The 13,358-nt window shown below is 44.2% G+C and overlaps 2 protein-coding genes across 2 annotated transcripts in view; both read left to right on the plus strand.

Moving 5' to 3' along the window:
* Window positions 1-3,194: 3,194 nt before the first annotated feature.
* LOC139185868 (uncharacterized) lies at window positions 3,195-3,293 on the plus strand. Its single transcript, XM_070799431.1, has one exon. It carries the CDS (start codon window positions 3,195-3,197, stop codon window positions 3,291-3,293), a length of 99 nt encoding a protein of 32 aa, XP_070655532.1.
* Window positions 3,294-3,307: 14 nt separating this feature from the next.
* ABL1 (ABL proto-oncogene 1, non-receptor tyrosine kinase) overlaps window positions 3,308-13,358 on the plus strand; it is a 142,100-nt gene continuing 132,049 nt past the window's right edge. Inside the window, exon 1 of the mRNA XM_019971029.2 lies at window positions 3,308-4,043. Coding sequence (XP_019826588.2) covers window positions 3,908-4,043 — 136 coding nt within the window. The 5' untranslated portion in view covers window positions 3,308-3,907. The remainder of the gene's footprint in view (window positions 4,044-13,358) is intronic.

The raw sequence follows: 13,358 nt of genomic DNA on the forward strand, positions 1-13,358 counted from the left end.
GTTCTGAATTCCTCTAGCAATGTGTAGGTTGCTTTGCTTTATAAGCGTGAGCACAAAATTAGGCTGAACTGCATCACTCTTAATGATGAGCTTAAAGGGATTTATTCAAATTTGGCAACATTTATTTACTTCTGACTGTCAGGCATTTTCTGGGCTCTGGATTCTAGCTTTAAGTCCTTAAGAGTATCATTCTATAGTGTTACACAGTGCATCTCTGGAAAAAAATATAGTCTAGCTTGGGGGTTCACCTAAAACTAGAAAATGGCAGTTAGTAAATGGCAAGTAGGATAAACCTTTAAATCAAGTGCTGCTGGCCTCTAAAGCACAGTTAGTCTCAGTATTTATGGGAAATAAAATCCCATTTGATTCTCATGGTAACCTGTAAAGTTTGATATGACCCTCGTTTATAAATGAAAGCCATTCAGATAATTAAAGTGACTTCATTAAAGCTCATTAGCTACTATGGATCGGTAGGCTTAAGCTCTCGGGATGGATCATGAAGCAACCCTCGAGAGAAGGGGTTGGACTGACACTGAAAGGATATGGGGCCCAGCATGGAGACTACACTTTGGATTGTTACTCATTCTGTACACTGCCTGTCCCTCCCATGTCTGCTGTGGGAGACGGATGAGTCCCTCCACCCCCACGCCTCATTTGTACCCCAGCACCTAGGACGATGCTTGGCACACGGGCTGAATGCTTGTGAGTGAATTATTAGTTCAAGAAGTGTGGGTTAGAGTTCTGATTTGATTGGTCAATTTTAAGCTAGAGAGTGAAGAATGAAGATGTGTAGGAAATGATGAAAGGGTGAAGAGGAATAAAAAGTGAAATCTTCAAAGAGAAAGGATGATGGTAAGGATAAGGTGATGGGTAAATTAAGGGAACAGGGTGTTGACACTTGAAGACTGATCTATAAGCCAGGATGATGTTCATCAGCCAGACTACTCAGTGATAGAGCAAAGCTAACCTAGTTAACATCTAAATATAAATTCTGCTTCTGAAGTTGCTTCACATTCAGTACCTCCAAGGAACTCTATTTTTACAAGCCAGTATCTATAAAATCACCATTTCCCAATCCAGCAGAAATATTTCTAAAATACACAACTGAACATAGAACACCTATAATGCAACTGGTTTTCCCCTACTATCAGTAGCAACTTCTAAAATATCAACTAACTTTAGATCAACAGTTACTTGATATTGAATGATACAACAGAAAATTCAAGGCTTTGGAGTAGTATCAGTCTGGGCTCAAATTGTCACATGACTAGGCCAGTGACCTTCAGTAACTCACATCTTACTTGGTTTTCTCATCTGTATACAGGGGATAACATTACTTGTGTTACTGGGCTACAATACAGTAAGGACTAAATGAGAATATGGTTTATGAAGAGCGGAAGACCACAGTGTAGATTAGCTGTGATGAGTATATTCCCTTAGAGATGGGTATATCCTGGCAGGTGCATTGCTCTGGGGAGACGTGGAGAGTGAAGAAGGGGACCAGGAGGGTACATTTTAGTTGCATAAAAATGGGTTATGGCATGTGTGGATCTGGTTGCATGGGTCATTAGCTAGTTCTGTAAACTCAACAGTTTGGGCTAACATGTTTTCATGTGACTATGCGTACACCCCTGAAATTAGATCGTGTAATCTTTTTCTACTGTTTACCCCGCCCCCCTCCCCAGTTTTATTGAGAAAAAGTTGACAGACATCACTGGACAAGTTTAAAGATTCCTTCTCTCTCAAACACCTATGATCATGCTTCGCCTCCGAAAAGTTCTTAAAATGCTGTTAATGAGTGGGCTCCCCGATACTCCAAAGAAACAATTCGTTAGCAATATGTCGACGCTCTCCAGTTCTTTATTTTTCGCTCGTTCTAATATTTATGCTTCTTGGACTCAAGGTGGAAGTTGGTGAGGGGCGGCAGTGGAGGCACCAAATAACGTAGGTTTCGAGGAGCGAGCTAAATTCTAAAGAAGCTCAAGGAAGCGATCCAACTCCGGTTCTGGGGAAATCCAATCCGCAGTTTTCCCCTTGCTTTGGTTCCTCGCCGGCCTTACCAACCCGCTCAGGGGAGACATTGGCCAGCCCTGCGCGAGGCCGGCTAGAGTCCTCTGGCTCCCAGGAGGGCGGGACCGACGCTCAGGAGCCTGGAGCAGAGGGCAAGTCTCGGGCGATTGCGGACAGGGGCGGGGGCGCAGCAGGACCACAAATTCCGGCCTGCCCCGCGGGCTACGCCGAAAGTGGTTGGTTGGGAGCTCTAGCTCCGTCGGCCAATGGGGTGCAGGAGAGGGAGCTGACACGGATTCTCGGGGGCCAATGGCAGTGCAGGGGAGGCGGGAGCTTCCTTACCATTCACCTTGCCCCTCTGGAGAACCACATTTAACAGGTCGTACGGGGCCGGACCTTGGAGGGCAGGGGGACCAGAGCCGAAAGACGCCGCAGTGTCTCCGAAAGCGGTGTCTGGAGGGTCCCGGTCCCCACGCGAGGCGCGCACCGGACGTCATCGGGGGGCGGGGCCGGGGCGGGGCCTGGCCTCGTTGTGGAGCGGCTAGTAATCCATCATGGCGGCCGCGGGGGTCGGTGACCGTCCCTGAGCAGCGCCGGAGCCGGAACCGGTTCCTGGGTCCTGCAGCTGAGGAGCCCGCCTTGCGTTGTCCACGGCCCCTACTTGGGCGGGGAGGCCGGGTCTTGCGACGGAGCCCGGGGGATGTGACTGCCTGGCAGCGGCGGCCGTAGCCACGTTCGGGCCCGGGGGAGGCGGGTGTCTCGGACAGAGACCCCCCCCCAGGCTCGGGGCAGCTGAGGCGGCCGGGCCTCCTCCCCGTTCTGTCCTCTACCCGCCTTCGGGGCCGCGAGAGCCCGTCGTCCCTTATCAGCTCCATCCCGGCTCTGGGACCCTGGGGTTGTGGTCTCTTTCCCCAGACCTGGGGACACCCCGTTTCCTGAGGCTTGGAGGAGCGTCGCCCCCCGGAGTAAGCCGCCCATGCCCCCCCGCCCCGGCAGCCTCCCTCTTTACCCCCGAGCCGCCCCTTAACTCCGAATCCCGGCCTCAAGTTTGGCCTCGGAGGCCCCCCTCATTCAAATCCCCTCCCTGCTGTCAAGTAGCCTCCCCTTCCCCCCGCTCCCAGCCTCCCCCCCCCCCCTCCCCCCCACGTTGCTCCCGTGAGCCTGTAATGCCCTGACTTCTTCCAATGTCACCTACGGCCCCCTCAGCCTCAGCCCAGCCAGAAACTTTAATGCAGAGGAAAAGCCTGGACTGGTTTCACAGGCCTTTTAAAAAGCGGACTTAAAAAGTTGCTGGCCATGCATTCCTTCTCGTCAGAGGGCCAGCTCTCGCTGAAGTCGGGGTGACCCGTGTCCTTTTCCGGAGAGCAGGGTAGAGAAAAAGCAGGAGCGGCAGCTAGTGTGGCAGGAAATTTGTTGGAAGATGGAGACACCAAGATAGGGGGTGGCTGACTTCCCCAGGAAAAGTTCTGGAGGAGCATTCAAAGACCGATCCACGTTTCCTCGATGTGTGGAAATCGACACGACTTTAGCCTCACTGACCGTTGTACAGCATCCCCTGTGAATATTTCTCTTTAGGTTTTTCTCCTTGAAAGGAAGGAAACGTAGCCAGTAAAAGACACGTGAAATCCAGGAACTTTGAGGTCGCACTGCAGTTACATTACTTCGAATTGATAAACTGCGAATATAATCGGAACTCCTGTTTGCACACGTCAACCTAAAATCCTAAAATCTTCGCTTCCTTTTATTATGGAAGATGTCTTGTGATTGACCTCAGTTACTGACCGGTGGAGATGCGGGGAATGTGAAATCCCACGTAAAGACCGTTTCCTTCTCAGCTCACTGATCATTCTGAAAGATCTTGAACCCTCTTCTGGAAAGGGGTGCCTATCCTTGCTTTATGGGGCAGCAGCCTGGAAAAGTTCTTGGGGACCAAAGGAGGCCAAGTCTGCCTGCCCTGCACTTTATCAAAGGAGCAGGCAAGAAGGAGCCATCAAGGCACGGGGGTCCACACTGCAATGTTTTTGTGGAACACGGTGAGTGCTCTTCCAGATTTCTGGTCCTATTTTCTGCTTTGCCATGCGTAAGGAACTTTCGAACCACAGGGCTTGTGTTGGTTCCTTCCAGCTGTATTTAAAACTTCAGTTCCTGTAGTTATCTTTTAGTCTCACGTGGAACTTTCTTTGTATAAGAAAAAGTTACTTGGTGACACTGGATGGCTTTATTCAAAGTCTTACTGATTATTTCTTGCCTGATTGCCTTTCTAACTCACCGTTGACCTTGGACAAGCCATTTTACTATTCCAGTTTCCTGAGGAGGTTGGACATAAGCTATTTCTCAGGATCCATAGTCCATGATTCTGCTCTGACCTATGGCCTGGGCTCTTCCTTCCTCTGAGGTACATGGATCCTTCACTGCTTTATCTGTGGGAAGATTTCAATCTTATCCTCAAAGGGGTTTGTGCACCCCCCAGAGCTGAAAACCACAGGCCCTAGTTGACACTAATAACCTTGATCTTTTCAGTCATAAATAGAACTTGAAAATCCTCACTTTGGAGCTACGTGGAAACAGTTGGGGGAGGCCACATTCCTTGTGAACTGAGGAGCCCCGACTTTCAGTGGTTCCACCTGAGACAGGGAGTAGTCCTTTCCTCAGAATGGAGCTTTTTATTCCTTCTCTCTTTGTTTCACATGACACCTGGGGCAAGAAAGGTTGTCTTTGACATTTTTATGAACACCACTGGCATTTGAGTGCTGACAGTACATATTATACTGGTCACGTCCAGTAATTCTGCGTGAAGTTTTAACGCTAAGGATCAGCTTAGACTGATGTCTGTGCCAGGGGCCAGCCACGCACCAATTAATTAGCATCCTGTTTGTACTGTCACAGCCTGACATTTTTCAGACCTAGTACTTATTAAAATATCAGTTGAGCCCACCCACCCTCTGTAAGCAAATGGACGACGTGTGCAAGTAGCATATACTTTGAAATTCAGTCACAAATACCCTTAACAATCTGTGACTACAATAAACAAAGTTCTCTATTCAGTGAACTTGTATTTGACAATTGAGGTTTGATTTTTCTGAGTAATCTGGGTACTTGGATTTTATTTTTGCCTTGAAACATGTTGGATTTTACTTTTGCCTTGAAACACGAGTTGTATTTTAGCATTGGTTTTAGACAGGTAAATAAAGTAATGTATTATGGCACTTCCCACGATCAAGATTTATAAGTGAATTATTTGCATTTCAACTAGTGATGATCATGCAACCTTAGGTAGTGAGAATTGTTCAGTCTCTGAGTCACGTCCAACTTTCTGCAACTCCATAGACTGCAGCTTGCAAGCCTTCCCTGTGCTTCACTGCCTCCCGGAGTTTGTTCATATTCATGTCCATTGAGCCAGTAATGCCATCCACCCATCTCCTCCTCTGCCACCCCCAGTGAAAATTGGTACAGACTTTTTGGAGAGCTTTGGCCAAACATATCTGAATTTAAAATGTACATAGCAGCGACCCAGTAATCTCACTTGTAGGAAGCGGTCCTAGCATGGAACGGTGTAGTGCCCTTGGTGTGCCTTTCACCCCTTCAGGGGGTCCAGAGGTGAAAACTTTTCATGTTAACACAATACTAAGATGTTGGGCTTCCCCAGTGGCTCAGCAATAAAGAGTCCACCTGCAGTGCAGGAGTCGAGGTTTCCATCCCTGGGTCAGAAAGTTCCCCTGGAGAGGGAAATGGCAACCCGTTCAAGTATTCTTGCCTGGAGAATCCCATGGACAGAGGAGCCTGGCAGGCTACAGTCCATGGGGTCACAGAGAGTTGGATACGACTGAGCTGACCTTAGCATGCACTCACACAAGACGTTATTTGCGATCTTTGCAGTAATGGTGCAAAAGTAATGTAGGCTTCTAGGCATGAATCAAGGTTGTGGCAACTAACCATGGTAGCCATTGTGTTCTTCATGCCATGCACTCATAGTAAACTAGTTCAGTTCAGTTCAGTCGCTCAGTCGTGTCCGACTCTTTGTGACCCCATCAGTCGCAGCACACCAGGCCTCCCTGTCCATCACCAGCTCCTGGAGTTCATTCAGACTCACGTCCATCAAGTCAGTGTTGCCATCCAGCCATCTCATCCTCTGTCGTCCCCTTCTCCTCCTGCCCCCAATCCCTCCCAGCATCAGAGTCTTTTCCAGTGAGTCAATTCTTCACATGAGGTGGCCAAAGTACTGGAGTGTCAGCTTTAGCATCATTCCTTCCAAAGAACACCCGGGGCTGATCTTTAGAATGGACTGGTTGGATCTCCTTGCAGTCCAAGGGACTCTCAAGAGTCTTCTCCAACACCACAGTTCAATAGCATCAATTCTTTGGCACTCAGCTTTCTTCACAGTCCAACTCTCACATCCATACATGACCAAGGAAAAACCATAGCCTTGACTAGACTAGTAAAAATAATAAATACATATATTTTTTGGTTTTCACTTAAGGATGTTCCTGATGAAACAGCAAAAATTATTAATTTTGTCAATTCTCAACTGTTAATATCTTTGTAATCTTCAGTGAAGGAACTGGAAAGTACTTCTGTGTGCTGTTTGTCTCTAGGAAGAGCTTTGGGCAGTGGTTAGTTCGAGCTGAACTTGCTGCTTTTTTCATAGACTACCATTTTTACTGACAAACTGGTTATTCAGATTAAAAAAATGTTTTAAAAAGTGTTTCAAGGAAAACAGCTGGTAGTGTCTGTTGTCAATGAAAACATCTTTGCTTTCCAGCAAAAATTAGGGTTTTGGAAAACTTGTATCTGCTCCTGTGAAGTAGAGATTGGTGGTAATATTTATAAACACACTATTTTGATGTCTTATAATGGACTACATTATTTGGAAGACCTGCATGATCCAGTGAACTGATATTTTGTAAATGACAATACATGATGTTATAAAGTCAAGCACAGGTAAAAAAGATTCATTCAAGGGGCAGGAAGGACCATTGAATTTTCATGTAACAGAATACAAATATTAATTGATACGAGTTTTAGATTCTATATCAAAACTAGCCTTTAGGAAACTACCACTTACCGAGTTTGGTGTAGCTTCAAAGAGCAGTATCTACAGTTATCTACACATGGGGGAAAACAAGCCATTTCCCAGTGAAAACAGACATGTTTATTTTTAGGTGAACAAATGAATTATTTAAAATTTTCAGTTTAAATTATACTACAGTAAATATTGATGAGGTAATCTATATAAAAGCACTCTGGGGTTCTATATAGTTTTCAAGAGTGTAAAGAGGTGAGATAAAAGTTTTTAAACTATTGTTATAGAAAGTCTATCAAGAAGTCATATAAGGGAGTGAGCAAACAAACAGAAATAGGAAATCATATTAGGATGTTTATTGCCCCACATACTGTAAGTGCCAACACGGAAAGCTGTCCATGTACTGGTAAGTGGAAAAAAGCAGTTTGGGGATCAGTCTACGTGGTGTGGCCCCATTCTTGTAAAACAAAAATTAACTATTTATTTGTACATGTATGGAAAAAAGATAGAAGCATTTAGACTGACATAATTGTTAATCTCTAGGGAATTTGGGATTTAGGTGAAATAGCAGAAAACTTACACTTTTTACTTTGCATTTGTGATGTTTCAGACTTCTTACAAAAAATTTGTTCTATTTTGTAATACCCAAATTAGGGTTTAAAAAACAAATTGATGGCATCTCAACCAAATAGTCAATTCTTTGTAATACATATTGTTTAATGAAAGAAATTGCCTAGATCATGTTTTAACTGAAGACAAGTGAATTTCTTTGGACTTTGGGTATACTTTTCCTAGGGGAGCAAATGGTTCTTGATCTCTCCCAGGCTGATCTTTCTAGAGTTGGTTAATATCCATATAGTTTGGATTGAAAAACTCACAGCCGTAACATACAGTGTTGGACCAGACGTGAATCTGGAAGCCAAGAATAGTGTGTGGTACGGTGGTGGTGATGAACCTGAATGGAATGGGCAGATGGCAGCTTTTTGCTAGGATTATTCAGGGTCAAAGGGCTAGTCATATGTACAGGCAACGGGGGAAGGAAACCATCGTATTGTTTCATGGACCTTCTGTTCCTTCCAAATTTCAGTGTCTTGACTAAGAAAATTCACTTTTGTCAAAGTTGGTAAAGCAGGATTGAAAGCACTCCCTAGTAAACTTGTTTACCTTAATGTGTCCTTTTCTCAGCAAATATCTATTGAGCTCACACTACGTTCCAGGAAGTGTTTTAGTCGTTGGTGATACATTAGTGGGTAAAAGCACCTCCCTGCCCTCCTCAAACTTCCGTTCTAGTTGGTGGAGTTATTGTTCATTGTTCAGTCACTAAATGGTGTTTGATTCTTTGTGACCCCATGGACTATAGCATAGCAGGCTTCCTTGCCTTTTACCATCTCCCAGAGCTTGCCCAAACTCATGTCCGTTGAGTCAGTGATGCCATCCAGCCATCTCATCCTCTGTCACCCCTTCTCCTCCTGCCTTCAATCTTTCCCAGCATCAGGGTCTTTTCCAGTGTGTCAGTTTATCGCATCAGGTGGCCAAATTGGAGCTTCAGCTTGAGCATCAGTCCTTCCAATGAATATTTAGGGTTGATTACCTTTAGGATTGACTAGTTTGATCTTCTTGCTGTCCAAGGGACTCTCAAGAGTCTTCTCTAGCACCACAATTCAAAAACTTCAATTCTTTGGCATTCAGCCTTCTTTCTTTTTCTACTGGAAAAACCATAGTTTTGACTATACGGACCCTTGTCAACCAACTGATGTCTCTGCTTTTTAATATGCTGTCTAGGTCTGTCATAGCTTTTCTTCCAAGGAGCAAGCATCTTTTCATTTCATGGCTGCAATCACTGTCTGCAGTGATTTTGGAGCCCAAGAAAATAAAACCTACCACTGTTTCCACTTTTTCCCCATATATTTTTCATGAAGTAATGGGACCAGATGCCGTGATCTTTGATTTTTTAACGTTGAGTTTGAAGCCAGCTTTTTCACTGTCCTTTTTCACCTTCATCAAGAGGCTCTTTAGTTCCTCATCACTTTCTATTATTAGAGTGGTTTCATTTGCATATCTGAGGTTGTTGATACTTCTCTCGGCAATCTTGATTCCAGCTTGTGATTCATCTAGCCCAGCATTTCACATGATGTACTCTGCATATAACTTAAATAAGCAGGGTGACAATATACAGCAAAATCCTTTCCCAATTTTGAACCAGTCCTTTGTTCCATGTCCGGTTCTAACTGTTGCTTATTGACCTGCATACAGGTTTCTCAGACAGCAGCTCACGTGGTCCGGTGTTCCCATCTCTAAGAATTTTGTTGTTGTTGTTGTTTTCATCTCTAAGAACTTTTCATAGTTTGTTGTGATCCATACAATCAAAGGCTTTAGCATAGTCAATGAAGTAGAAGTAGATGTTTTTCTGGAACTCCCTTACTTTCTCTATGATCCCGTGGATGTTGGCAATTTGATCTCTGGTTCCTCTGCCTTTTCTAAATTCAGCTTGTACATCTGTAAGTTCTTGGTTCACATACTGCTGGAGCCTAGCTTGAAGGATTTTGAGCATTACCTTGCTAGCATGTGAGATGAGCACAATTGTATGATAGTTGGAACATTCTTTGGCATTGCCTTTCTTTGGGATTGGAATGAAAACTGATCTTTTCCCAGTTCTATGGCCGTTGCTGAGTTTTCCAAATTTGTTGGCATATTGAGTGCAGCACTTTAACAGCATCTTCTTTTAGGATCTGAAATAGCTCAGCTGGAATTCCATCACCTCCACTAGCTTTGTTTGCAGTAATGCTTCCTAAGGTCCACTTAAATTCACACTGGCTCTAGGTGAGTGATCATACCATTGTGGTTATCTAGATCTGGTTAAAAGGATCATTAAGACCTTTTTTGTATAGTTCTGTGTATTAATGCCACCTCTTAATCTCTTCTGCTTCTGTTAGTTCCTTGCCATTTCTGTCCTTTATTGTGCCCATCTTTGTGTGAAAAGTTCCCTTGTATCTTTAGTTTTCTTGAAGAGATCTCTGCTGCTGCTAAGTTGCTTCAGTCGTGTCCGACTCTGTGCTACCCCATAGATGGCAGCCCACCCGGCTCCCCCATTCATGGGATTTTCCAGGCAAGAGTACTGGAGTGGGTTGTCATTGCCTCCTCTGTGAAGAGATCTCTAGTCTTTCCCATTCTGTTGTTTTCCTCTATTTCTTTGCATTGTTCACTTAAGAAGGCTTTCTTGTCTCTCCTTGCTATCTCTGTTGAGTATATCTTTCCCTTTCTCTTTTCTTCTTTTCTCAGCTATTTGTAAGGTCTCCTCAGAAAGCCATTTTGCCTTCTTGCATTTCTTTTTCTTTGGGATGGTTTTGGTCACCGCCTCTTGTATGATGTTATGAACTTCTGTCTGTATTTCTTCAGGCACTCTGTCTACCACATCTAATCCCTTGAATCTATTCGTCATCTCCACTGTATACTCATAAGTAGGATTTGACATAGGTCATACCTGAATGGTCTAGTGGTTTTCCCTACTTTCTTCAATTTAAGCCTGAAGTTTGCAATAAGGAGCTCAACACCAGCAACAAGTAAAACATAGAGTTGCTGAGGAGCTGAATAACACCGAAAGGGACAGGGACTGTTAGGGGGTGACTTTAGTTAGGGTGGCCAGAGAGGCTCTTTGAGAAGGTGGGGTTTGAATAAAGACCCGAGGAGGAAGATGAGGGAGCAAGCCATGGAAGTAATGGCTTTCAGGCAGGAGGGGAATCGAGGCGTATGGGGGCCCTAGGTAGAGCTTGCTTAGCAGGTTCGAGAAGCCCAGAGTACCTGGAGCAGAGAGAGTGAAGGAGGGTTGCAGGAGATGAAGTGAGGGAGCCGGGAGGTTGGCTGGAGAAGAAAGTGGCCTTGTTGTCCACTTCAAGGATCTTGGCTTTTCCTCATGTGGTCTTGGGAGAATTTCGAGGGAGGAGGACCACAACCTGCTTCATGCTGTAATGAAATCTCTCTGGCTGCTTCGTCCTGAAGGGGAGCCGAGGAGGCAGGAGGGAGTCCACTGGCCATTGATGGCACTAGTCTGGGTGAGAATGGCGCTGGCTTGGTCCAGGGTGGTGGCTGCGGTGAAGGGGTCAGATTCTGTGAATATCTGAAGGCACTCCTGACTAGATTTGTTCTTAGATGTGGGATGTGAGAGAAGTCAAGGGTCCGGGGACTGAGTGACTGGAAACATGGAGCTGCCTGTTCCTGAAATGTGAACCAGAGGGTGGGAGTGTGAGGAAGTGGCAGGGACCTGGAGCTGCTGCTTGCACTGGCTGTGTGTGAGGCGCCTGTGCGTGGCTCTGTCAGATATGCGTACATGCACACCCAAGCTTGACTTCAGGGAGGCAGTCCAGGCTGGAGAGGGAACCCGAGGGTCACCAGGTTCTCGCTGGCATTTAAAGCTACGAGAGTGGATGACATCCCCAAGGGAGGACCTCCATGTGTGTTTTACATAAGCAAGTTGCTGTTCGGTGGTTTATGAAGTTAAGACTTGACACCTTTTTGTAGGATTAGTTTGAATTTTTTTTTTTTCTTTTGCGGAGGTCAGGGTGGTGATATTCAAAATTTTACAAGAGAATGATTTTAACTCATGTTTAAGTTTTAAATCCCATTTCTCTAGGTTTTTCCACCCTAAATCAGAAAGTTGCGGAGTTAAAAAAAAATTTGCACACGAGTTTTCCTGTTTTTCTTGGTAGTGAATGTTGTTAATATAAAATCATTTCAATTTGTAAAGCTTTGTAATGCTTTTCTAGTTAGTACTTTTAAAAATGGAAGGTTTTTTCCCCTCTAAATTATTTCTAGATTTTCTAATTTTAAGTTATTACATTCTATGTCTTTCAGGGTATTACTTATTTAATTTGTACATATCAGATGTTTTACTATGAGCTTAACTGAAAAATGATTGTAAGAAATTATTTACTCTCAGTTTAAAACTATTTCACTGTTTTCAAATAAAACTTTATTCGAAGTAATCAAATAGGAACTTCATAGAGCAACAATATAGTTCTTACTGTTGTTAAATTGTATTATGCAACCATATAGATTAGAAGGTGGGAAGAAGTACAGCTGTTGAGTCTTACAGGTATTGAAGTTCAATTAGGTCTTTAAATAAAGAGGTTGTTTGGAAAGATTATATCATGTACTTTATGTTAGTGATTGGGGTTGTGGTACATGAACTAAGAAAATGCAAAATTGTATGTTTGTAGATTTTTCAAGGCATCCTGTTATTTTTCATAGTCTAATACATTTTGTATGGCTTTCTTGTTTTTCATCAAATCTTATTCCCCATTTTTTTAAAAAAAAACTTATTTTTGGCATTACAAGTAAGTTTTTTAAAAATTTTATTGACCTATTATTTATTTTGGCCGAATTATTTTTGGCTGCACTGGGTCTTCGTTGCTGCATGCTGGCTTTCTCATTAAAGCCTCACCTGGCTTTAATTGCAGCAGGTGAGGGCTGCTCTCTAGTTGCAGCCCACGGACTTCCATTGCGGTGGTTTGTGCAGCTCTAGACACTTGGGTTTGAGCAGCTGCGGCTCCAGGGCTCCAGAGCACAGGCTCAGTAGTTGTGGCACATGGGTTTAGTTGCTCTGCGGCATGTGGGATCTTCCCGGAACAGGGGTCAAACCCATGTGCCCTGCACTGGCAGGTGGATTCTTTACCACTGAGCCACCAGGGAAGTCCCTTGTTCCCCTTTTTAAGAAATATGCTAATAATGTAGAAGAAAACAGAAAATTCAGAAAACAGAAAAATGGAATTAGTAACGGAGGATAATCAAAGATGATTTAACTGAAAGAGTTTTTACCTTATTTAAATGAAGCAACCTAGCGAAGAAAATAATAGAAATTGGAGGAAAGAAGAAATCACTTTGTATTGGTTAGGGACTTTGCCTGTGCCACAGATCTCCATGTGATAACCACTGGTGTGTTGTGAAGTGTGTTGCAAAGAGATGCATTTAATGAGTGGGAGGGAGAAGGATGAGTTAACATGATTGAGTTGGGAATTACACCCAAAGGAGTATGTCAGGCATATTATCTGAGTCTGTGGGCTAAAAAGATGAAGACTGCTACTCAGAAGATGAGCTGCAGTAAGGGGAAGCACTCCCTTAGGGCCTTCTGTGTACATCTTCTACGTGGTGGTTGTGCCCCGGACGTCACTGTTCTGTGTGTTCAAAACCCATCTGCCCTTCAGAACTCTGCTTGACTCCCCCCTCCTTCTTAAAGGCAGACTTTGATGTGTTGTTTTTAAAGGGTTTAATTCCCAGATATTTGGGAGAGTCTAGATATCTTACTGATTTCAAACTTAATTCCGTGTCGTCAGAG

Source organism: Bos indicus, chromosome 11 (assembly GCF_029378745.1).
Source record: "Bos indicus isolate NIAB-ARS_2022 breed Sahiwal x Tharparkar chromosome 11, NIAB-ARS_B.indTharparkar_mat_pri_1.0, whole genome shotgun sequence".
Taxonomy (NCBI): Eukaryota; Metazoa; Chordata; class Mammalia; order Artiodactyla; family Bovidae; genus Bos; species Bos indicus.